Genomic DNA, 24,907 nt, shown 5'->3' with positions numbered 1-24,907 from the left:
TTACACCTTTTTCCTCATTAAGCTACTGAGGCTCCTACAGTTCAAGATGCAAATATATCGAGTGTTGACTTGCACTGCTGTGGAAGTACGCAGTGTGCCCTCTGCACACGCTACGTACACTGAAAGGGGGAAAACTACAAATCTGAAGTTGTCCAGCAAAGCTTTCTACTTGCAAATTACTAAGAAACTTTGTTTTCTCACCTCTTGAGGTCTGTATTTTGTTCCAAGGAGTATTTTGAGAGGTTCTAACCTCAATAGTCTGTTATCTAATAGACCTGTTGTGACAGACATTCCCCTTTCTGTGGACTAGAGCTTTTCTGTAGCTTTTCACAGTTTTCTGCAGCCTGCAATACTTGCCAGAACAACTAGTGAACAAAAGACATAAAATATTTATTCAGTTCATCTGCAAATACTTCCTGTAACTTGGGTAAACACATGAATAAAGGGGCTCATTGCATCTCACATAAGGAGAGGTTACATGAGTAAAGATTAAAAGTTCAAGGCCCTTTAAATACAGAATAAAGAAAATAATTGGTAGTCAACACTGAAATTAAACATTGGGTCAGTGGGATTTTTTTTAGCATATCTTTAGTACAGTATCTTCTTCTAGCAAAACTATATCAGAAGGTGAAATTACATCTGTATCTAATTTTATTTTTATCTCCTAGCACAGGGATCCCTTTATTGTTTTCACTATGTTCTACAAAAAGCCAATAATAGGACATTAAAAATTTTAAGCTTACCCAGTAGTAGGTATCCCACTACTGCCAATAAAGTTTCCCAGCAACAAGTTTTCCTAGCACAGATGAGTTTTAATACAACCTGGAAAGCTCCTAACTTTTTAAAATTACTTTGTGGGGTTTTCCGTCTTCGGGTCTCGAGAGACTCTATTGGAAGAGATTCTTAAATTAGAAATGTGAAGCTTATACTTTACTGCCACATGTACCCTCCTGCAGTTATTCAAATTAATGCAATACTATTATTTTACTAGTTGTCCTTGGGAAGGTAGTTTACTAGTTGTCCCTAAAACAGTTAAGCAAAATTCAGGATTTCTATCAATGAAATTTTAAGTAACAATAAAAAAATTACATATGCCTTAAAAAAATAAAAACCTCCTTACATATATAAGAGCGTGTTCTTTGGGATGTCACCTTAGAAAGGAAGTGAAACTAAAGAACTGGGAGAATTAAGAAGGGAAGAAAATGCAAACGCATGCAAATTTTAGATTTTCCTATGCTGACTTAACATACTAATACACTTCCTTTGTCTTTACATAAAGTCAGTTAGGTTTTTTGTTTGGTTGCTTTTTTTGTTGTTGGCATGTTTGTTTTTTTTAAAGAACGTGCCCCCAGCTCATGTTTCCATAATCTCTAAAATGCCTTCTCATATATAATTCTCTACAGGAACTGTAGGTGGTGTCAATAATCAACTTTCACATTTCAGTACAGCTGCTAAGTGAAAGAACAGTGCAGTGCAAGTCAGACAAATTTCAGAGCACGTTAGTGTCACACTTTTTTTTGAATTCCAGTATTTTAAGACTACTGACATGCACAGAAAGCAAAAGTTACTTGAAAAGATACAATGATATGAAAATTATAAGATTGTCATTTAATTACCCTTAAAATACTTAACTTACTTGAGAATGCAGCACATCATGATACAGTGCAGTACAGCCAACAAGACTCTAAACGGTATCAACAAAACACAAAGCAGAAAAATCTATACACTGAAATTATCTCAATGTGAAAGACATTTTAAAAAGTTGCAATAATTATTAAAAAGCTTTTGATAAAAAGTTTAAACACATTGCAGTTTCAAAAGAAAATTTTGTACATTTTGGAAAAATATAACATTTACTTTACAGAAGTGAAACATAAGTTATATTCTTTGTAGTTTGTAAGCTTCCATTATTCATACATTCTCTCATATATTTTCTTTTAACACACCCTTTTCTCTGGATGGTAAATCTAACGCAAAAGCATCACTGTTCTGAAGAAAAGCTTGTTTCTGCATTAGTTTCCTGAAAAGTCCATTTGGATTTGCAAGTAGTTCCTCATGTTTTCCACATTCAAGAATTTTACCCTGACCAAGGACTGCAACAAAATCAGCATTCTGAATAGTAGACAGACGATGAGCAATAATTAGGACTGTCCTCCCTTCCATCAGCCGGTCCAGAGCTTCTTGCACCAGATATTCATTTTCAGCATCCAAAGCACTAGTAAGAAATTGGAAGTGGGGAAGACAGAGAAGAGGGTATTTGTTATTTTAGGACAGGTTACTTTTGTGTACGTTACGCTTATTTTGCTAGAACTGCAAACTCTTGCTGTTGTTGGTGAAGATGAACCAATGGAACTGAAGGCAAGTTTTGAGAATATGCTCAGCGCACACATCCAAGTTACAAGCATTACATATTCTCATATGCAAAAATATGCACGGAAAAACAACACCAAATTATTTCAGCAAACAAAAATAAGCTATAATGCAGTATAATAATTTCTCTTTTACAGTAAGCTCTTCATTTGAACTAAACATATAAAAAAGGTTTTAAGTAGATGGTTCAAAATCAAGTTGCATATTACAAAAATAATTCCATGAAAAATTACAACACAGTGTACCAGCTATCCTTTCCACTTTGCATAAACAGCTTTTATCACGGGTCTCTTAACCAATTCACGTATTCTAGAAAGCACACTCTTTTTGTGCGTAGAGAAAAATAAGGGGCTAGACAATTTGTACAAGGGCATGCAAAGAAAAAAGAGGAGAGGACACCTCCCAAATCTGAGTTTTACAGAGAGATCATTTCTAAATTTCTAGTTATTTTCTTTCTTACCTTGTTGCTTCATCTAACAGAAGAATTTTAGGATTCTGGAAAAGAAAAGTTAAATTGGTTATAATAACAGTCAGACAAGATCTGAATACTTATATCAATAGAGAACATGATTCATACAGCTTAAAACTCCAAGTAAGTGCACCTACTTCATCAAAAGAACTGAGTGTCATTGAAAGCATTACTTTTAAGAAATCTAAATGCTAAGATGACAAAACAAAAACAACACTCTTCCATCTTCAAAATTTCCAAACTGAAGTAACAGAATACTATTACCTGGTAACTATTTGAAGGATACAAATTAGATGTGGGAGATGACATTTAATGCATACTTGGCAGCACTATGGTTAAAAGTTTGATTTCCTATTTACTGCTCTTATGTGGATCTTTCATGCAAGATGTGGATCTGCTTGTGGACAGTCTGCTATATATAACTGTCCAGTAATAAAACCTAGCAAAAACCTACCAACAAGCAGTATGTCACCCACAGAGGAGATATGTAGTATTTAAGAACACTCTTCCTAATTAAATTAATAATTAAAAAAAAATGCCAGCACTCAAATCCGTAAGAGGCCTCTCCTGAACTACAGTACATAACCCAAACTTCTTTGATTAAGTCGACAGTAAAAGCTTGAGACTTTATCTGCAAGAGAAGGGACTCCACCACTGCACCCCCAATCACACATACATCAAGTACTCATTTGTTTTTTATATCCCCCCCCAATTAAGTCTCTACTCCCATGAACTGTACTTTACATGAAATGTGATCAGCTTTTCAGCTTTTGTAGTAAAAGAGCACCGATATAATGAAAAATTCCTAGCAATCCAGCAGAACTGGGCATGCTAGGATGCTAGAGAGACTATGCAGCTTAATGTGAATGTAAGCTGGGTTAAGGAAGGGTTGAAACTTCCACCTGAGCAACAGCACTAATCTGCCTCCCTGCAAGGCCCCACGGCTGTCCCTGAACCAAACTCCCCGTCTCTCTGATCCTAGGAAGCCTCCTTCAGTTCATGCAGCTCAGAGTCTGACCTAAAGCTAGACCCACGCCAGCCCTTGAAGAAAATAATGACACAACACTGCCCAAAAGAGCATCTTGCCTCAAATCCAGACCAGCTACCTTCAAAGCCAAGACAGGGCGTCTATATTGTTAGTAAGTTGCAATCCAGAAAAATCAACCCATGAACAACAGAAATCTGAACAGAGACAGAAGTGTCATGTATGAGTTTACTGGCACCACATTGTTAAAAGTCTTCCTTAATCCTTGACCAGTCTTATGAAAGTGACCAATTATACAATGATCCACCCATCAGCCTTGGCAAGCACTATTGAAAAACATGACTGAAAGACAGGAAGAAGCACCTAAACAAGTAAATTGTCTTTAGTTTAAATCACTCAGCCCTTTCAAACTTCCTTATTAATGTATAAGATAGAATTTTCGTTTCAAAAATATTTTTCCACCTCTTTCATTGAAAGAGCTTCTCCTTTTTAACCCTTCCCACCTCCCCATAAGGTAGTATAATAACTCTCTGGGTGCTGGCTTACCTTGAGCAGAGCTCGAGCAATCGCAATTCGTTGCTTCTGTCCACCTGGGGGAAAAAGCTCAGTAAATTGAAATAGGAAAACAGATATGAAGTAATTTTACCTGAATGCCTGGGCTCAGCAGAAGGAGGCACATGTACTTTAGGGGCAGAATGGAGATGGAGAGATTTTTTTAAAATACTTATGGCTGGCTATGAGTCTCGGGAAAAAATGAGAACAAAACCTAATAAAATATTTACTTTGCTCTGTAACAGTCCAGACTCTTAAAATAAGCAATATAAAGTTGTACCTGAAAGCAAAATGCCTTTTTCTCCAACTACAGTGTCAAATCCTTTTGGAAAATCTCTGATAAAATTAGCAGCATTAGCTATTTCAGCAACTTTTTGAATCTCCTCTGCAGTCACAGTAGAAGGATCCTCTGCACCATAGGCAATATTTTCAGCAATAGAACAGGAGAACAGAATTGGTTCCTGATAAAATCAAAAACACAACTAATGTGGTAGACCTGTAATTACACGTATGTGTTGTCTATATTTCAAATAACAAATTCCATTTGCAAAACCCAGCATTAATTTCTATTATATCCATACAAAAGAACATGTAAGCTAGGGTTAATTGAATTAAAACCAAGCAAAATAACAAAAAATACTTTCCTAACACCAAAATGAGCAGTGAAAAACAATTAAAAACAAGTTGCTTTTTTTAACTGACAAAATGTAACATAATCCTCAATTTCTCGGACTTAAGGAACAATTCAGAAAGAGCTATTCACCCAAATGTCAGAAAACCTGCCTTTGCACTTCATTACATATCATTGTTTGCAATGATAATTATTCTGTTAATTTCTACAGAGATTTCATGGCACACTTCTAAGCTAACACTCTGCATCTCTATGATTATGTAAAAACAGACCTCAGAATAAAGGGACTAGCTCTGAATACTTATTGTTAGAACAAAGCATACACAACAGCAGTTATTATGAGATGGAAGGATTTCACTGAGAAGCATTTTTTAAAAAGAAAAGTGAGGCACAGCTAGTTGATCACACAAAAGTTATTTCATTCACTTAGCTTTTTTTTCTTTTTCCTTCCTTACCTGACTCACGGTTCCAATCTTTGTCCTGAACCACAGTGGATTTAACTGACGGATATCAAAGCCATCAACAGTGATAGTACCTTAAATTAAGAAACAGCCAAGTAAAATGGGTTTGAAAAGTGCTGAAAAGGGGCAGAAAGAACAGCTGAGAGCAATGGCTCCTGAGGAATCACATACCGATGGATCAGAAATGCAAAACCATGCAGGGACCAGCACAGGGCAACCACACATCCCAGAGGGAAGCACCAGTGGAATAGTCACATGAGGACCTCAAGCACAGGGACCTCTGACTCTTTGTAAGATGTATCTGAGATGCAAACCATCAATTGTCACTAATGAGAGCAACACACAAAACATACCTGAGATAGGATCATACAATCTTAGCAGAAGGGACACAATAGTCGATTTCCCTGTACCACTTGGGCCAACCAGAGCCATAACGGAGCCAGCTGGAATGGAAAGGCTGAAATCTTTGAAAATGGATGTTTCTGGACGTGTTGGATAGGCAAACTCAACGTCCTTGAATTCCAAAGCACCTCTAAATGCGTCTTTGCCTAAAGTGATTCCGTCTGTATGACAAATAATACAGAAAAGCAAACAGAAACAAAAATCAGCTCAGTACTCCCAGAATTTGCTTTACAGATGCTCAACAGAAATATCTAAACTCCATGTTAAATCCAGGGACAGCTGCGAGCCACAATTCAGGACCACGGGGGTTACGTTTCAGCCATGACTGAATCAGTGTGGTACACCACTGGTTCCTGAAGGCAATTTCAGGTTGCTCACCAACAACGGACCTGCAGGCTACCTACAGCAAGAGGGAGAATTTGCATCTTGCTAATACCCACCAACTAGCAATGTTCATTTCCACTAGAATTATCTCAGTTTTTAAACATATTATAGATTTAAGTATTGTCAATTAGGAGCAATGAAACAGAAGAGCATTGTTGAAGGCCAAAGTCCTGTTGCCATAGAACACCAGTAAACAGACAAACATTGCAAATCACTTCCTGCCCTTTCACTATGCTGAAATACCCTCCTCTTTGAACATGAGCAGTTCCCTCTCCACTACTTGTTAACTGGGTAACTTCTCACCAGAATAAAGCCGCTGCTAGGTTTGTTGCATTACTGGCCATTTTTAGTGTCTTTTTTTTGTTTTGGGTTGATTTTTTTTAGTGCAAAGAGTATCTAATTAATTCAAGACAACAGGCAGAGGCATAACTCTTATACAATAGTTCACTGAAACTGAGTACGTGAAATACCGTAACAAACCCTTATGAATGCTTGCCAAAGTTAAATAAAATCACAGAATCACAGAATGTTCAGGGTTGGAAGGGACCTCTGCAGATCATCTAGTCCAACCCCCCTGCCAAAGCAGGATCACCTACAGTAGGTCACACAGGAACACGTCCAGGCGGGTTTTGAAAGTCTCTGGAGAAGGAGACTCCACAACCTCTCTGGGCAGCCTGTGCCAGTGCTCTGTCACCCTCACAGGAAAGAAATTTCTGCTCATGTTGAGATGGAACTTCCTATGTTCTAACTTAAATCCATTATTTCTTGTTCTATTGCTGGGCACCACTAAGAAGAGACTGTCTCCTTCCTCTTCTTCCAGCTTCTTTCTGGAGCACAGCATTTGATTTAAACAATTACCTTAAAAGAATATCAGTACTAGAAAAAGCTTATAAATAAGTAAGACAAAGAAACACAATTTTTTTCCAGCCCTGTTAAATCCCAATGATGCATTTTCACACAAAGCAAACTAATTGTACAGTGCTGCTGCATTCCCAAAGGACAGAGTCTCGCTGTCGGGGTTCCTGCCAGTTTTATGGAAATCGGCAGCATCAGAGCAATGCCCAAGTAGTGTCTGTTCATGCTAGAGACATGCAATTCAAAGCCCTTAATTCTTTCCAGATGCAGCACACAAGTAACCCCCAGTTAGCCACAGCACACGGTAGCACGTGCCCGTGGTCGGTTAAACAGTAACCGTGGTCAGGAAACACAGCCAGACATCAGCAGCAATCAAGATTTCACTGGTCCTGCTGTTTCTACAGCAAATAGTTTATTTTGCTTTTCTTTTTCTCAGATTCCTTCCTCTTCTCCAGGATTTCAGTTTAACTGTACTAGCACAGGAATGGCAAAGACAAGAGCGTGCAGTTTGTAACCCACGGACATACACATTGTAACTTGTTTGCTATGTAAAAGCACAATGGTCTGTAAACCTTCCTTTGGGAAAGGAAATTAATTTGCTAAATCCTGTGCTAGCAGCATAGTACTTACTGTTACCGAAGTAACAAGTAGTTGCTTATCTTTAATCTCAGTTCGAGTTATTGCAGAGTCTATTCCATAGGCTGAAACCCTGAAATCTGCTGCAATATAGGAAGTCTGGTACCACCTCTAAATATCACTGTGAAAATATCTAAGAGCTATATAAAAGATTGTGCTTTTTCCTTTGTTTGGATTTTAGATACAGGAACAAAAGACATATTTTTTCCCTGAAATACTTGTTGTCACCAACAACAGCTGGAGTTCCCCAAAAACAAAGAGTCAAGAAAGTAGATGTTTCACGTGGGTTTGGACCGCAGAGAAATAGTTTCTTGGCTTTCTTGTCTGATGAGCCAGAAATCAACTCTAATGGGGTTTTGAAACAAAAGCTTATATCTTTTCCTATTGTTATAAACGCTCAGAGTCCAATAGGTTAATTTATAAATTTATTTGTAAAATGTTACAATAAAAAGGTGAAAAGGGCAATAAGCAAACAGCGCTGGGCGTGCCGGGGAGCCTCTGCTCTACCAACAGCAGCGCCGGAGTTCGGAGTCTTCTCTCTTTTATATTGTAGCCCTTGGGAAAATTATGCAAAGCCAGCAGTTGAGGAGGGGGTTGCTCATTCCTCTGGGGTCTTTGGGAGGAAGTTCTGCAAAACTTGCTAAAGCAATATATAGTAGTCGCAGACATTCTGAAGCAATATATAATAGTCACAGACATTCTGAAACAATGTATGATAGTCACAGACATTTAAACTAATTACACATCCTGTTTTTAGTTTTTATCTTTTCTGTGCCTGATAAGGAAGTTGTAAATTTTCAAGGCTCTCTGAGACAATTTACTCTACAGATTGTGGTCAAAACCCATCTGTAGTTGCTGCATCAGCATTCTTGATACTGTATCTTTTGACACGAATCACACTTATATTTCTCACACTATGTATTTAGTTTATACTGAAAGGAAACTTAAAAGTAGCTTTCTGTAAGCCTATGCTACATGTATGTCTGAAACTTTGTCTGATTTATGTTCTGTCTATAAAATGAAGATTGTTTTCTGGATGTCACTATCTGTGTGATTAAACAGTTCCTTGTTTATATCCTTAGAACAGTGCAGCTATATGAAAATGTTACAACCGTGTTACCATGTCCAACACTTGCATACATTACACTGGGAGATTGCCTAGTATGGCAGGCTGCTCACACAGAAAAAGGCTCCCTCACCCAGAGGTAGTGCAGCTTCTTGCTCCTCTAAAGAATAGAGAGATATGGGTAGTGCTACTGTGAGGAGAAGGATGCGAACGATTCTAAAAAGCAACACCTGCTGCACCTGCACATTCACACTCTCTCAAGAAAAGGGACTGCCTGCCTCAGCTCCACTCCTTCCTTCCTTCCTTCCACTCCCCAGCCATGCCTCAATTCCTCCCCTCCTACAGCAGAAGAACTCAAAAATTCAGTTTGGCATCTGCTGCTGAAAGGCCTCAAGCTGTGCTTGCCAGTTAGATTTCAAACTAGCATGTCTTACTAAGGAACTGCTTTGACTGGGTCAGCGTGAATTGCTTAAACTTGAGATTTAAAGAAAAACACCTGGTTTCAAAAGCTTCTCTTTTCAGACTGCTAATTTCTTAGCCATTATAGATGAGCTTGGTAAACCTTTTAGTGGAAATATGAGACACGGCAAACTCAGAGCTCCTCCCTCCCCTCCTTTTTAGTGGAAATATGAGACACAGCAAACTCACGAGCTCCTCCCTCCCCTCCTTTTTCTTCTATTCTTTTCAGTCTAAAGCTGATCCAAGAGGAAGTGGTGATGTCATCGAAGAAATATTTCAAGAAGCTAGGAACGAGCACATCCTCCATCAAGAAACTTTCAAAGTAATATATGTTAAAGCATATTCTGAATTAACTAAAGAAAAAAGAAAGAAAAAAAAACCCAAACCAAAACACCCTATATTTTCAGCTTCTAAAATTTCTGATTAAAAGAAATAGTCACCATCTGTTTCACAGTTTGGAAAAGTTAGAAGAATTAACACTGTATCTAGTTTCCTTCAAATGACAGTAAGTCAGTACTACCTTTAAGTATTACACATATCCTTCTAAGTATTGCCAACCAGTAAGAGAAAAATCAACCTATGAACAATAACAATAAAAAACCAAGGACTCACCATTAAATGGAAGCTGGGGCCTCCTTTCAATAAGTTCCCATAGACGTCCACCAGCACCTAGTCCTTTCATCAGCTCAGAATAAAAAGAACTTAGACCTAAACAAAAAGTAGATCAGTATTATGCATTCATATGTAATGAAAGACATAGGAGACAAAACCCACATTATACATTTAATCACCAGCACTGAAGCATCAGATGCGTTTGGGATTTTTTTACTCCAACACACTATCAAACATGTCGTATGAGGAATGGCTGAGGGATCTGGGGCTGTTTAGCCTGGAGGAGAGGAAGGGGAGACCTCATCGCTCTCTACAACTACCTGGAAGGAGGTTGTAGCGAGGCAGGGGTTGGTCTGTTCTCCCTGTTGGTAACTGACAGGACAAGGGGAAATTGCCTTAAATTGTGCCAAAGGAGAGTCAGGTTGGATATTGGGAAGAATTTCTTGACTGAGAGGGTTGTCAGGCATTGGAACAGGCTGCCCGTGGAGGTGGTTGAGTCACCATCCCTGGGGGTGTTTAAGAGACAGGTGGATATTGTGCTGAGGGAGATGGTTTAGTGGTGTTGACAGGGTTAGGACAAAGGTTGGACTTGATCTTGAAGGTCTCTGCCAACCAAAAATATTCTATGGTTCTATGTTCTATGTTGATTTAACACCTGAGAGCTACCAACGACCCTTATTCACCATTCTTATTTAAATCTGTAAAGCAAATCACTCTGAAGAAAAAAAAAAGAAAATGCTGATATGCTTAAGCTTGCATATACTGAAGAAACTCTGTTTATCTGTTCAGGAAGAAGAGCATCTGACTTTAGAGAAATAGCCTTTCTCTGTAGCAGACAGGGCATTTCACCATGCTGCTGCTGAGGACTATCTGAAAGCTTGCAACACAAGGCACTAGCCATGGTGAGATGCTGTCTGCTTGGAAGAAAGAGCCAGAGCACCTACACCCTAGAGCAGAAGGCACTGAGTCTCATAGAGCACCTTGAATCTGAGGCACTGTGGTCTGCAAATTCACAATGGCTTGTAAACAAGTACTATCTAATATGGGCAGCAAATAGTAATTAGAAAATGTTTTTAATTTTCATAGCCTATGTTCAGTGCTTTGTAGAAAATACACCAAACTGTTACAATAAAGGCAAAGTCCCAAATTATGCTGTGAACTTCACAGTTCATTGCATGAACTCCTATACATACTGATGATGATAAACTGAGCAGACTTAGCATAAGATTTACACGTGTTGTAGACACCAAGTAAGGCAGGCCTCTTGTGGCAAGACGCATTTACTTCAGGCTCTGAGAATGAGCTCTGTGCATAACTATATTCTTAAGCAGATTTTAAAAAGATTTCATAGCAAAAAAAAGCTAATTCAATGGCATTTTATCAGTGCTTCTAATCTTATTTTTCATTTATTTAACATTAATTTGTCCCATGTTTTCCAAGTGCCAGGTATGTGTCTGTTGACCAAACTTGGATGATTAGAGTAGAGAAGAAAGGGTTTTGTTAGGTGAAATGGGTGCCACTGAAATTTTGATTTTCAAGGAAGCAGGTTTTGTGAATTTTGCCCTCAGGCTCATCTTTGTGCTTCCCAGGCTTAGTCTCAGAAAAGTACAGATGAGCTTCACTGCCCTGACAGTCTATCAGAAGTTAACACACTCATTCTAAAGAGGAACGCTTCCAATCAGCTGTCAAACTTCAAAGTACCTTATCTTCATTTCTGCCTGTATGCAATAGTGAAGACTACCCCGTCAAAAAGATATAGTTTACTTCTGGGCCAGTAGATTACAGAGTCTGAGCCTCAAGGAGCCATCAGTCAGTAAGGAAAAACAAAAGGTTAGCACCATAGTGTAGTCTTCTGCTGGCACTCTGTTTATTCTTCCAGCTCACACTTTATACTGAATTACAGCTAAATCCTATGTGTCTTTCTAAGTATAGTAAGTTTAATACAAACCTACATATTTTGTAAAAAATATAACACCAGTATTATTTCTTTACACAATATACTAGGAATCTTCATTTAGACCCAAAGAAAATTAAAGTAATATGTATCTGTCGTGTACACATATTGAACACTACAAGCTCTGTACTCCTTTGGGAAAATGGAAGGCTTATATTAAGTTACAAATTACTATTTTCATTAACTCTTTGGAAAAAGAAACTATATGTGATTTCTTGGGAAGATCATTTGGAAGAGACTTTTTAAGAAAGATACATCTTTTAAGAGCTTCTTCCCTCCCACCCCTATACTGACTGTGATGCTTTGAAGTGAAGAAAAACCTAATTTCTCATTCCATACCTCCAATGCTTATTCCAACCCAGAAAGCATACATTAGGAAAGATGAGAGTTCGCCAACTGTCATGTAGGCATTGCCCATTAGTAATCCTCCTTTGTATAAGACCGAGAGGACAATTAAGTTTCCAGACAGGCCAGTCTAAGAAAAAAAAAAAAAAGAGGCAGATTTTGTCACATACATCTTAAACTTCATCCTCTAAAATGTTGTTTCAGAATATTCCTTCTAATAAAAGAACTCCTATACTTTAGGTATCTAGATTTTTAGAGGACTCAGTTAAATTTGCACAAAACCAATTCTAAAGCAAACCAAGCCAACAGCCAGGCAGATATCCAGCGGTACTGCACTGCGCCATCTAACAAGCATTCAAAAAGTGAGCAACCTTTCATTGTTGGGTTTTTTTTCTCCAATACAGAAAGGAAACATTATTCTCAACCATTGTTAAAGGAGAAGAGCTGATAGTCTGCAGTTATGTTGCAGTGTCAGAATATTATTAAAGCACTCACTATAAGCTACTATGAAAAAATGCAATCCCACCCTCCCTCCTCCACCCCAGCTCCCTTTGCACTGAAGCTCATCTCATCAGCAAGCCAAACGTGTAAAAGACAGAGGGTGGGGGAAGGTTTCCACTGGTTTAGTTCCTTGAATAGGAGGCATGGGTTCAGATAAATAGCACCAGGCTATGAGGGTGTGGGGCAGAAACAGAAGCTTGAACTTTTATCATACCCCTGTATCTTGAGGTGCAGTTTCACGGCAATTTAGACTAATTAAAGCCCAGTCTTCCCACAGTTTTATGTCAGTCCAATTTATTTATTTGCAGATTTGTAAGTACCCTCATGCATTTTGAAGTAATTGACACTTGGCATAACATAGTTGGTTTTACTTTCATCAAATTACACTTACTGCTCCAAAGAAGCCTGCCCGAGCTAGTGCCTCTTTTTTAGCCAGCTGTAGCACATAATCAGCTTTATTTGAATACTTCTCCATCTCAGCCATTTCTTGCCCAAAAGCTCGAACTGTTCTTATGTTTCCAATACGCTCTTCAGCTAACTACAATAAAGCAAAGAACAAACATATACACAGATGCACAATTTGGAATGTTCATATTACATAGGGGGTTCATAGTACAGAGGAGGTTCCACAAACATTAGGAAAAACTTTTTCCCTGTGAGGGTGAGAGATCACTGGCACAGGCTGCCCAGGGAGGTTGTGGAGTCTCCTCCTCTGGAGACATTCAAAACCTGCCTGGACGTGTTCCTGTGTGACCTGCTGTAGGTGATCCTGCTCTGGCAGGGGGGTTGGACTAGATGATCTTTAGAGGTCCCTTCCAACCCCGAACATTCTGTGATTCTGTGTGATACAAAACATTTGAAAGTTAAATCGCTATCACTACACTATTCTTTTGGATATCACTGGAAAATTTCTCATGCCCTCCTCCTCCCCAGCACCCCCTCCTTTTTTTTTTTTAAGTCTGTTAAATTAAAAGTAAAATGCACGCCCAGGCAGTTTAAAAAGAACTCTAAGATTGCCTTTAGTGCTAGCAGAGATAGAAAATTATAAAGTAGGATTAAAAAACACCCTTAATTTGATGTGAACCACAAACATGGGGAAACCACTATTCATAATAACTTGCATTAGCAATGTGGGAAGGGGAAAAAAAAAATAAAATTTCATTCTACACTAAACCACCCAAGAAAGGCTGCAGTTATTTCCTGAAATAATTCCACCCATTTGATCAAAGCAACACTGGGAATTAATTTACCTCAACTACTAATGTCTAGTTTCAACTCAGTATTTTATTTTAACTTCTGAACAGCAAAGTATTAATTCTAACATTAAGTAAGTCAGTTGTAAACAGTCCGACTAAGTTCTTAATAGACACTGTGATGGTCTTACAAAAAGCAAGGCTCCCTTTTCTGAGTAAAAATAGATAGAAAAAATATAATTCTCCTTCTTCTATTCTCCATTCAACCTGAAAATTTGAATGGAACGCTGAAAGTGCTTGCTCATGTGAAGTCCCACACCTGGTTTAAAAATGCAGAATCTTCCCTTCAACATGGGATGAGGAAGACAAACAGAAGAGGGTTATTCTTACTTCTGCATGGTTAGTTTGCAGTACCAAGGAAAACCCAAATATAAAACAGCTGACAACTGTGGTTTGTTTAACTAGATCTTTCCTAATTACACTTCTTTGCTTTTTCATAATGTTTCCCCACCTTCAGCCTGTGAGGAAGAGGTCACTATCACTCCTATTCTCTGACAGTGCTTTGCAATATTCCAGTGCAGTTAGCAAACACAGTGAAGGCCCCTTTACAACGGCCTCTTTAGAAACAAGAGTTTCCTCTACTCTCCTCCCAAATATCTGAGTATGTGCTGAGATGCCCAGAAAAGTTTAAGAAATGTAAAGCTTCATAAACATTGAAGAGCTGACAACAGCAAAATCTTAAAAGATGGATGCATCTAGGGTGCTTCTGATGGCTTCAAATTCATAACCATAGTCCAGGAAAAGTGTTTTTCAAACCCAGGTACCAAATTACACAACACTTTAATGTGCTGATTTCTTTTTTTTTTTAAGCTTTCACAAAGCTAAAGTCTAAGCTCCTTACCCCTTCCTACATTTCCAAATTCTCAAGGCCTGGTATTTCCACGTTACTTTTTGGACAGTCAAAGCATAGTTGTTTTCGAGATCTACAAATAAATGTTGCTGATGTTTATCTTTCACACTACTCAGGTGCAAAACTGCAGGCTCAGCACGACTTAACGGCAACAAATCGTACAATTATCTTCAGAAGATCTGTAACTTCAGAGATATTAACCTCAATAAACTAGAACTTCGAAGTTAACCAGAAAGAATCTCTTACAAGATTACCTGTGTTGCTTCTGCAAGAGAATCCTGGGTTATTTTAGTAAGTTTTCGCAAGTATCTTCCATAAATCACAGCCAGGACAGCCAAGGGTGGCACAATACTCAAAACAAATGCAGCAAGGCTAGGAGACACAAAAAACTAGAAGAAAAAGGTATGTGTCAGGGGTTAGCATTCCAATTAAAAATAACCACTGGGATACTCAAGTGCAACATCACACGCTAGAGTTTTCTAAAACTAGTAGGTTTGTAATCTAGTAATGCCATGCTTTCATTTATCATGTTTTATTTCTCCCAGGCAAAATATTCAGTCCTCCACAGCATTTGGGATGTATCCCATGGCTGGAACAAAGGATTACCATCAAAGAGGTCTGAATTTCATTTCTAGCTTTCTCACTGGTTCACTCTGTGATCTTAGCCAAGTATCTTAACCTGCCAGTGAACAACAGGCCTATACGGAAATCTCTTGGGGATTCTGAAAGACATAAGCTATTACATTGTTTACAAAGCGCTTTCAAACCTGTTAAATAGATGGTGTAATACAGAAAGTTTAGGAAAAGAAATACGGTATGCTACTTCCTGGTAACTGAAGAACAGATGGAGTCATGAGTGTTCCCCAGCACCCACAAATGCTCATAACCTGGAATAATGGGTTTAATTTAATTTTGCAAAACCTTATCATTCGTAGCAATCATCAAAGCTCCTAAATAGGTTCTCTACATAAGATTTATTGAAATTAGAACTAATGTATTTTCATTTCATATTGCTTTCTGTCTTGAAAACAACAATCTCCAGAAAATCTGAAAATCCACTTAATTGACAGGCTTTATAATTATTTCATAATATTTTCTTTCTGGGCAAGCTTTTCTAGCCCATCTTTTAAGACTATATCAGGGCAGCATTTCTGAGCAGAATGCCTTATATAAAGTTACTCCATTTAACCTATGGTAAGATAAAACCTTAGACTCTGATAAATACAGACAGCCATAATTCTTCACAGCAACAAACTATTAAAGCTTTAAAGATTCATAGTGGAAATACTTAACAATTCCTAGTAACATCAGTATTAGAAACTCATTTTTAAGAGACTTGTTGCTCTCTGCTTTCAACTCCAGTTAGAGAGCAGAAATTACCACAACTTCATTTAAGATAATCGCCACCAACGTATCTTCTCTCAGACAACCGTAACAAAATTAATGCCACAAAAACCATTAAGGGAAGTCAGATTTTTATGTAAACCAACTGACAAGGGGGAACGAGTGCAAGCTGAAGCACAAGAGGCTCCACATAAACATAAGGAAAAACTTTTCCACTATGAGGGTGACAGAGCACTGGCACAGGCTGCCCAGAGAGGTTGTGGAGTCTCCTTTGTAGACATTCAAAACCTGCCTGGACGTGTTCCTGTGTGATCTACTGTAGGGGATCCTGCTCTGGCTGGGGGGCTGGGGGGCTGGGCTAGATGATCTCCAGAGGTCCCTTCCAACCCAAACATCCTGTGATTCCATGACCATGAAGGAATACTAACTGATGCACTGCCCTGAAGCCTTCAGTACCACACTGCCTACATAAATACATTCTTTACTGATGCACTGCAGGAGAAAGACTAACACTTGTCATAAAAATCCTCAGCAGTAATTTGATATTGAGTGCTGCCTTTGCTCAGTTAGGCCTTAATCAGAATCAACCAACTTCAATGACTTTCATATCATGCCCTTCACACTTTATTTACCTACAACCATGTGAATGTTGTCACTGATTTTAGCATCTTCAGTAAGCACTGAGTTAAGCATTTTGCTACTAAACTTTGCTTGATAAATTTGAGCAGCAACAGTAGTTCATTTCCAACATTCCTTCTCCATATTTTGGCTTGTGAGTGAACATCAAGTGGCCACAGGTACATTGTCTATTGCAAGAAAGTATAAACAATTTGTTGCAGATAACCAGTGATGTCCATCCAAGAAGACCCAACAGTTTCTGGACTGAATCACATCCACACATGACCTAACAGAACTGAAACATACGTGAAACTATAAGGAGTGACAATGAGGGAAGAGACAACCATACCATCATTCCGACCCCCACAGATGCTTGTGCTCCTGCCCTGAGCCCATCTGAAAGGTTTTCAGTCACTGAACGACCCAAGAGGGCTGTATCTGAAGACAAGCGGTTTATCAACTCTCCTGTTCTGGTCTTGTCAAAGAAAGCGGTTTCTTGCTTCAGAATAGAAGAGAACATGGTTGTTCTCAAATGTTTCACAATTCTTTGTCCTGTCAGAAACAGAAGTCAGTCAAGGACGGCACACAAAATTTTACCAATGATATAAAAATCACAGGATTATGCAACACTGAACAAGTCACGTTACAGAGTTTTAATACACCAGAAGAGAGTGAGCTTTAAGATGTCATGTAACAGTAAATAAAAATAAGCAATTATTCCTGCACACTTATCTTTGCACTATTACTCTACCTTTGATCTGGTTAAAGAAGCTACTAATTCCAGGAGAATCTCTCAGCCAGTGCCAAGAATTTATTTCATATCATTAGATATCTTGACTCTGTGAGAAAAGATGACTCTCAGTAATACTTTTTTGCTTCTGTTTTTACCTGCAGTCTGCATGAGGTAGACACGGATAGCATTAGCAGCAGCACCACACAAAAAGATTCCACTCAACAAGGCACACAGGCTGGTCAGGCTGTCAGTGAAGTCTTCACTGGGGTTTGTATAAATAACATCAATAACTTTCCCCAGAAAGAAAGGAGCTGACATGGTAATGACACTGGAAACTGTCAGAAAGCCAACAGCAGCTGCAAATCAACATGGAAAAGGAAAGAAAAATCATTCTGAATTTGTAAGATCATTAATAGTACATATAAAATAATTTTTCACTTGAAAATTCTATTAAGCTCACTAGTGCCAGTATTAAAGAATCAGCATCCTTTTAGGCCCAATTCTGAGCAGGATATTTTAAGTCGCTGTATAAACTAACTTAGACACATTTTAAGATCTCGAAAACCTCTGTGTACAGAGTTGGAATTGCTTTTCTTGTCTAACCTTCTACACCATCATCCAACAAGGTTAACTTTTCACAGAGGTCATCCTTAGAGAGTATTGACACTTACCAAATTTTCCACATCTAACCCACAATCCTCAACTCCTGTTTGGTTTGGGTTTTATCTGTCATGCTTGTTACTGTATTAGAGCTTTCAATTGTCTATTTCTGAGATAGCAATGGACTGAAGTAAAGATATCACGTGAGAATGGTCTAAACCATGCAATTTTATTTGGGGGAAAACAACAAAAAAAGCACTTGATTTACTCTTAACCGATATTTGTATACATTAGTTTTGGTTTACTCTTGTCAGTATAAAAGAAGATAACCTAAGTTTTACTTAGAAGTGCATTTGCTGATGAGCCAAGCTCTTGAATTCCAGTTGGAAGATCACACATGGAACCTGTGTAACTTGATTTGACACTATCACCAAGAATATGCAAAACACACTGGACCACGATTTAGCCTTTTGAACTTTAAGCCTCAAAGAAATTTTCTAAGCTAAGAACACAGCTTGATTCTGAAAAGCTATGCCAGGATTCTGAAAAGCTTGGAATGCTGAGAGCTAGAAAAAAACCCCACATCTTAATTGAAAACTGAACAAACTTGATATGAAAACCACTAAACCACAACAAATGCCACTTATACAGCATAATTTTCAAAGGCCCACCCCCCACTTAAAGCAGCCATTCATAGGATCACTACAAAACTACTAGAAGATAATGCCTTTAAGGGCAAAAAGACACTACTGAAAACCCTGAAGTTGCCCGAGTTTTAGTTCCATTCCAGCAGCACCCTGCTGTAAGCATTATTTCTAGCGTGTCACAGATGCTTTGATGCTTCTCACCACCTCCACACACACGTGGAAATCTTTGTTTCAGTTTTTACTTGTGGTCTAAGTACAGGCGTGCATTTATGATGATGATTCCAGGGTACAAAAAATGCATATCTGTCACCACCTGAAATAAAAACCACTTCTCTGTACCTTCATTGCAGTGCCCCGGAGCAGTCCTGGGAGCGCCCCACACACTGCCCAACAAGCTTTATCCTGGCTGCTGTGTCCAACCTGCAGCCTGCAGTTCTTGTTCAAGATTCGTGTGCGATCTTTCCGTCACGTTACACTCAGGCCAGCAGGCATGTGAAAGATAAAGGACTTGAAGCTATAGAAATGATAAGAAGCCAGAGTAGAAAGGGAAAGACTTCCTGCTGCAAACTTATGTAATCCATGTCACAGACACATCTCCTAAGCATATCATTTATTAGCTAAAACTTCATTAAGAATGAGTGACCTTATTAGCAGGCTGGCTGCATTGGTGTACTCAAGCTGTGAAGCATCAGGAAAAAAAAATCCATCAAAAGGCAGGTCATCTCCTTTCAGGAAAAGCTGGTCTATAAGGCAGCTGGAGGTGGTCAAAAGCACAGCTTGCAAGCACAGTGCTGCATGGCAGCTCAGCTTCTGCAGGTCCAGACAATTTCTCAGTTATGGATGGAAGTGGACATATGAAGTGTGTATATATTCACTGAAGGAATAGGACTGTATGGCTAAAAATCTCCTAGGTCTCTGTCAAGTAGTACAGACTTCCTAGCTTGGATTTACCTTCAGTTGTTCTTCATTCAAACAAGTATGGGTTTCTCTGTACTTATTTCCAACAACCTTAACTGAACTAAAAGCGAACACTAGTACATAAAAGAAACTGACAACTACTAAACTACTTAAATATTAGACAAAGTGTCAATAATATACAGGAACAATGCAGTCTTGAAGAGGGAAGCTTATATAATCCAGATGTCACTTTTAATTTTCCCCTTAAGTAATATATGTCTTTACTAATTTAATCACAAATCAAACGCAAAATAAGGTTCCCTAATCAAAGCTCTCACTTTGATCAGACCAGCAGGAAAACTAGAAAATAGCACAGACGCGAAGCTGTTGCTCCTTTTTTAAACTGTTGACTAATTGAAGAAATAGGAGTCAGACGACACCTTTCCTATCTCCTCATTCAAAGAAGTGCTGTCATTGTGATAACTGGCTAAAGGGAGGAGTACGAGGTGTTCAGCAACAAGATACGAAGACACTTCAGTGACCCTGAAGGTTGTTACTGACAGAAAAAAGGTCAGAGTAAACTTCACAATACTAGCTTCACATAGCTTACTCTGTTACCCAGAAAATTACATCAAACAGAAGAGTGTATTTTGGAAGAATTATTTTTTTAGAGCAGATCTGTTTTGTAGGCTACGAGATGCAACAAAAGGAAACGTTAGGCAGATCAGTGGAACATATAAAACCAGGGCTACATCAAAGTGGCAACAGCAGCAAAGACAAGGCAAGCTGGCTCCAGCAGCAGCTGAGCAGCCCTCTTGGAAACGTTAGGCAAACATGCTGTTGTCCCCTTGCACAGAAATCCATATTGCTGTGCAAAGTGATGCCTTTATCTCTCTTAAGATCAACGTACTCTCCGTGAAGACTTGCTCCTTGACAGTAAATCTGCAACTCCATTTCACAGCAGACGTATTCGGGGGCAAGGAACTCATCACCAACTGATAAACCAGGAGGTTTACAAGCACTAACCATGCAGAACTATCAGACACCTCCCTTCATAACACCAAGTGATGCCGAAGAGTCATAAACCAATTTTCTTCATGCAAGAACACCACTAAGACAGTGAAAGTTCCTAATTTCACTGGTTCTTAGCAGAGCGTCCTTCTCACCAAGTATGGGATATGGAAGTGTACAAAGCCAATAACCCGCTTGCAAGCCTGTTGGAGGAAGGGCTATTTTAAACACAAATGCATGAATATTTGACCTCAGCTGAATAAGGATCATTCAAGGCTGTAGGGGATAAAGGACAGAAAAATGTGGTAATGATGATATTTGGCAGTGCGTGGTAACACAGCAGTAGGACAGTATCTAGTCTTCACTATTCAGTAAGGTTACGAATGTTACATCCCAGAATGTTTTAAGTATTTTATCATTTTCATTTAAAGATCAGGGCTGGCAAGTCAGAAAGCAAGCGCTGGATTTGTGAGAAGTACCCTTACACAGTAACCAAGAACGTCTGTCCTTTACCACTTATCAGTACAGTCTTATTCTGCTTTAGCTTAACACTGAACTTCCACAAGGGCATTTGGAGCGACAGATAAAGTCTACTGCATTCTATCATGTGAATGTACAGAGATCGGGCTGCTCTTCAGTCTTCTTTTATGGGAGAAAGATGGATTGATAAATTTTATATTTATTGCTCAGGTAAAGTCCATTTCTCTTTGGTGAACTCTAGCCCACAGTGAACTTGTTCTGGATTAATACAGGGAGACTGAAGGACTGGTATCAACCCTGTGAAGTCAGTTCTGCAAATATTGATCTCAGGATAGAATCTTCTTCCAGAGTACACTGTAAGCACTGATATTCTGTATAGTTCTAGATTAGGTATGACTAAGGTGGTTTTCTTCATATGTTAAAGTAAATTTATATATGATATCTAGTCTGCACCTATTATTATGCAAGACGAACCTTTTAGAATCATCCTCCTCGCATTATTAAGAACAATTTTAATACTGTGCTCTGAAAAAAAATACAGTTCATGTCTGACAGCATGGTTGCATACTGCATTCCTCATCCATTTTGGAAAGCTGCTAGCTTTCTGAGTGGCATTGACTTCATTTTCATGTATTGTCAATATACTAAATCTTGCAAGTTACTATTTCCAGTGATGATCACTGGGAGTATTCTATAGATGTATAGAGTATTCTGTGGAAGTATTCTATAGATGGCTTGATGTAGTTATTAAATCTCTGGTGTTTTTTCTTTTCTTTTGTTACTTTAAGATGAAAGCAGTCTGAGTTTTCAAACAGCAAAGACTCTTTTCTTTGGTACAATAACAACAAAATTGTGCAACTTACTGAAAACATCTTCAAGACATGTCATGAAAAGGCTGGCATATTGTGGGTCATCAGACTGACCAGGATTATACAACAGTCTGGAGAAAATAACAGTTGCAGAAAACGGCTGTGGGACAGAATTAAACAAGACAGACAAACAATACCTTTGAGATAATACCTCAAGAGCAAGACCAGTGTCCAAGGTTTAGAAGGCACAGCAAGATACCACACAGGAGAAAGCCTCGGGCATCCCTCACGTTCAGAACATCTACACAATGCAACTTAGAACTCTATCACCTTGAAGAAAGCCTGCTCCTTGAGTTGTGAGGTGCTTGGGATTGGCAGAAATCACCCTGAGTAGGCTCCTCAGTGAGGTTCCTATGACCAAACTGCAGAGATGTGCCAGAAGCCCTTTGCTGCGGAGCAAAGTGTCAAGGAGCCTTTGCAGAGTAGGCTATAGAGGCCTTGTTGGAAGAGCTCTCAGAGGAGATATTTAACAACAGGAGTACCCTTCTAGGCAAGGCAGAACACAGTGATTTGAGGAAGCCCAAGAAAGGGAAGAGCAAATAAGACTGCCACTATGCAGAGGAGAGGCAGAGGAACAGGCAGCAAGGCACACAGCCTGATGGAAGGCCTACGCAGAGCTATGCAAGATCTCTGCTTGAAAGCAAAGGTGGAGGCTTGACTCTGACTGTAAGCAAGTATCTTCACTTCCTCTTAAGAAAGGTGGTATCTCTATTCTACAAGTTATTATCAATACCCAAGCTAGTCTTTTTAAGACATACAAAACCAGCTTGTCACCAAAAGGCCTGTTTAAGAACCCACTGAAGTTTTCCTTTTTCACTTTTTTTTTTTTTTGAACACTGTGGAAAATACTTGGAGAACTCATCATCCACACACAAAATGCAAAAGCAGTTCAGGGTAGAGGGAAGGAGAATGCTATAATTTTTATTTCTAAAAGCTTACTATTCTATCAAAATCCACAATAAAAGAATAGCTCATATAGCCAGGCTAGAATCCTCTGAATGTTTTCAACAGTTTCCCTGGACTACTACTTTAGGACAATGCACCAGTCTGTAGTTCAGGTACAGCAGAAGTATAGAGTTCACTCAGAAAAGTAGGAAAACACTAATACTTTCTGTATTTTATCAGAACATATTAAAACAGCATAAACCATCAATTATGCACTCATAGAGTTCAGCTGGAGATACCTGAAAACCAGAATTCCTTTCAAAGTATTTTAAAATGTCCATTGTATTTTCTCATGATATTTATTTTCCTCAGTCATAAAAGTCAGTCATGTTTCTAATCGCTAAATGTTGGAAAGTAATAAAATAACTCTAGTTTTGCAGGAGAGGGTACAGCTTCTCTATACTACTGTGCATTTAAAAATAAAGGATTTAACTTGTTCATATTTATCTTGTCTAGCGGTCTAGCTATTTATTCCTTCTCTCCTTGCATTTTACACAAACAGGGCAGCAGAAACAATTCACAGAGAAACTACGTTGCAAGCACCCAACTTACCACAGTGGTCAGCAACTACCGGTTCTGCAGTGTCTTACGTAAGTAGCTTCATGAACAGTTCACCACCAATTTAAAATAAGGCACTATTACCAAGTAGCCACAGAAAAGCAAACTTTTTGTGATAAAGCTACAAGGCTTCTCGGACTTTTTGTAAGCTTCACACCAAAAGCTGAAAAAAAGGCAGAAAAATGGGGGGGGAGAGCAAGAAACCCCACGTAGCCTATTTGATTCCTGCAAACAGCACACTGCCCATGAGAAAATCATTAAGTTACCCCTGTACACATCACACATGCAGGACTTACAATTTTAAACCTACAAAAACTGCCCTCAGAAAGTTCAGGTTAAGTGTGGTTATTGAGTTGCTTTCAGAGGAGCAGAACCACTTTCCAGTAACTAAACGTACTTACAAAACACAGTGGCCACACACCTGGACTTGAGAGGTGAACCTAAACTTTGGCCTGGAATTTCCCAGCTACTGGGTGACAGCACAGAAACAGTGAGATTTACAAGACCGGGGTTCAGTCCAGTTTCTAAAGAGAGGGGTATTCCAGTGCCTGTAAGCTCCCCCTCCCCACACACACCTTTCCACTAGCTTCCTTCCCATTATGCACACTAACAAATTAATTTCACTCACTATCAAGGTTGGAATGGGTGTGTGAACACTTTTTTTTTTTTTGAGGGATGCCATTTGTCTGACTTTTAACTGATTTTTAAGTAGAGAGGGGAAAAGCACACCCTTAACAGCGCGTGGATTGCCTGCTGATGTTCAAAGACAGGCCTTATAGAGCAAAAGTTAAACCAATTAAATGTTACTACACTCTAAATACATATCAACCGTCCAATTTAACTTCCTAAAATAACTGAAGTTTTCAAAGATACTCCTACTCAAGTACTTGACATAAGATACCAGTGTAAATAACCAAAAGCATGCAGCAATACTCACAGTTGAGGTGTTCTACATTTCACTCTGCATCTTGTAAAAAAAAATTCAAGTTGCTCACTACGCCATTCAAATGAATTACTAAAATAGACTCTGACCTACATTACAAATAATACACCTAAGAAATTCAGGTACTCTTACTATTTTTTTACCACCCTTACTATTTTTCAATTGCCTTTCTTTAAGAATTGTTTTCATAGGAATTTACTCCTTATTAAAAACTACAAAAGATAAATGTACAACTATCCAATATTTCTCGTTCAGGAATGAGAAAGGACATCACCCGGTGTAACTTTAAAGTACAGAAATATCAGCTTATGAACAAGGCAATGCTCTTCTGATTTCACAGCAAATTTCAACCTATAGGAAAACAGCTATTAGAAATCATGCCCAATATCCCAACATAAAACTTCTGAAATAACGTTTCTTGCACATCTCTAGAGAAGACCTGTGTATAAAACAAACCTCCTTACTCAACACGCAGGA

At 38.7% G+C, this 24,907-nt stretch overlaps 1 protein-coding gene across 1 annotated transcript; it reads right to left on the bottom strand.

Annotated features, from left to right (window-relative positions):
• Nucleotides 1-1,612: 1,612 nt before the first annotated feature.
• ABCB10 (ATP-binding cassette, sub-family B (MDR/TAP), member 10) lies at nt 1,613-17,836 on the bottom strand (the record flags this gene model as incomplete). The annotated part of the gene is made up of 12 exons (XM_009867896.1): nt 1,613-2,215; nt 2,831-2,865; nt 4,371-4,414; nt 4,657-4,837; nt 5,463-5,542; nt 5,822-6,031; nt 9,883-9,978; nt 12,176-12,311; nt 13,074-13,220; nt 15,040-15,174; nt 17,097-17,299; nt 17,636-17,836. Coding segments are annotated over 12 exons (1,760 nt in total), but the record flags the coding sequence as incomplete, so codon positions are not given.
• Between the last annotated feature and the right edge of the window lie 7,071 nt (nt 17,837-24,907).

The sequence above is a fragment of the Apaloderma vittatum genome, unplaced genomic scaffold (assembly GCF_000703405.1).
Source record: "Apaloderma vittatum isolate BGI_N311 unplaced genomic scaffold, ASM70340v1 scaffold13094, whole genome shotgun sequence".
In the NCBI taxonomy this organism is placed as follows: domain Eukaryota; kingdom Metazoa; phylum Chordata; class Aves; order Trogoniformes; family Trogonidae; genus Apaloderma; species Apaloderma vittatum.
The sequence above is the reverse complement of the archived record's forward strand: the minus strand, read 5'-3'. Positions and strand labels throughout refer to the sequence as shown.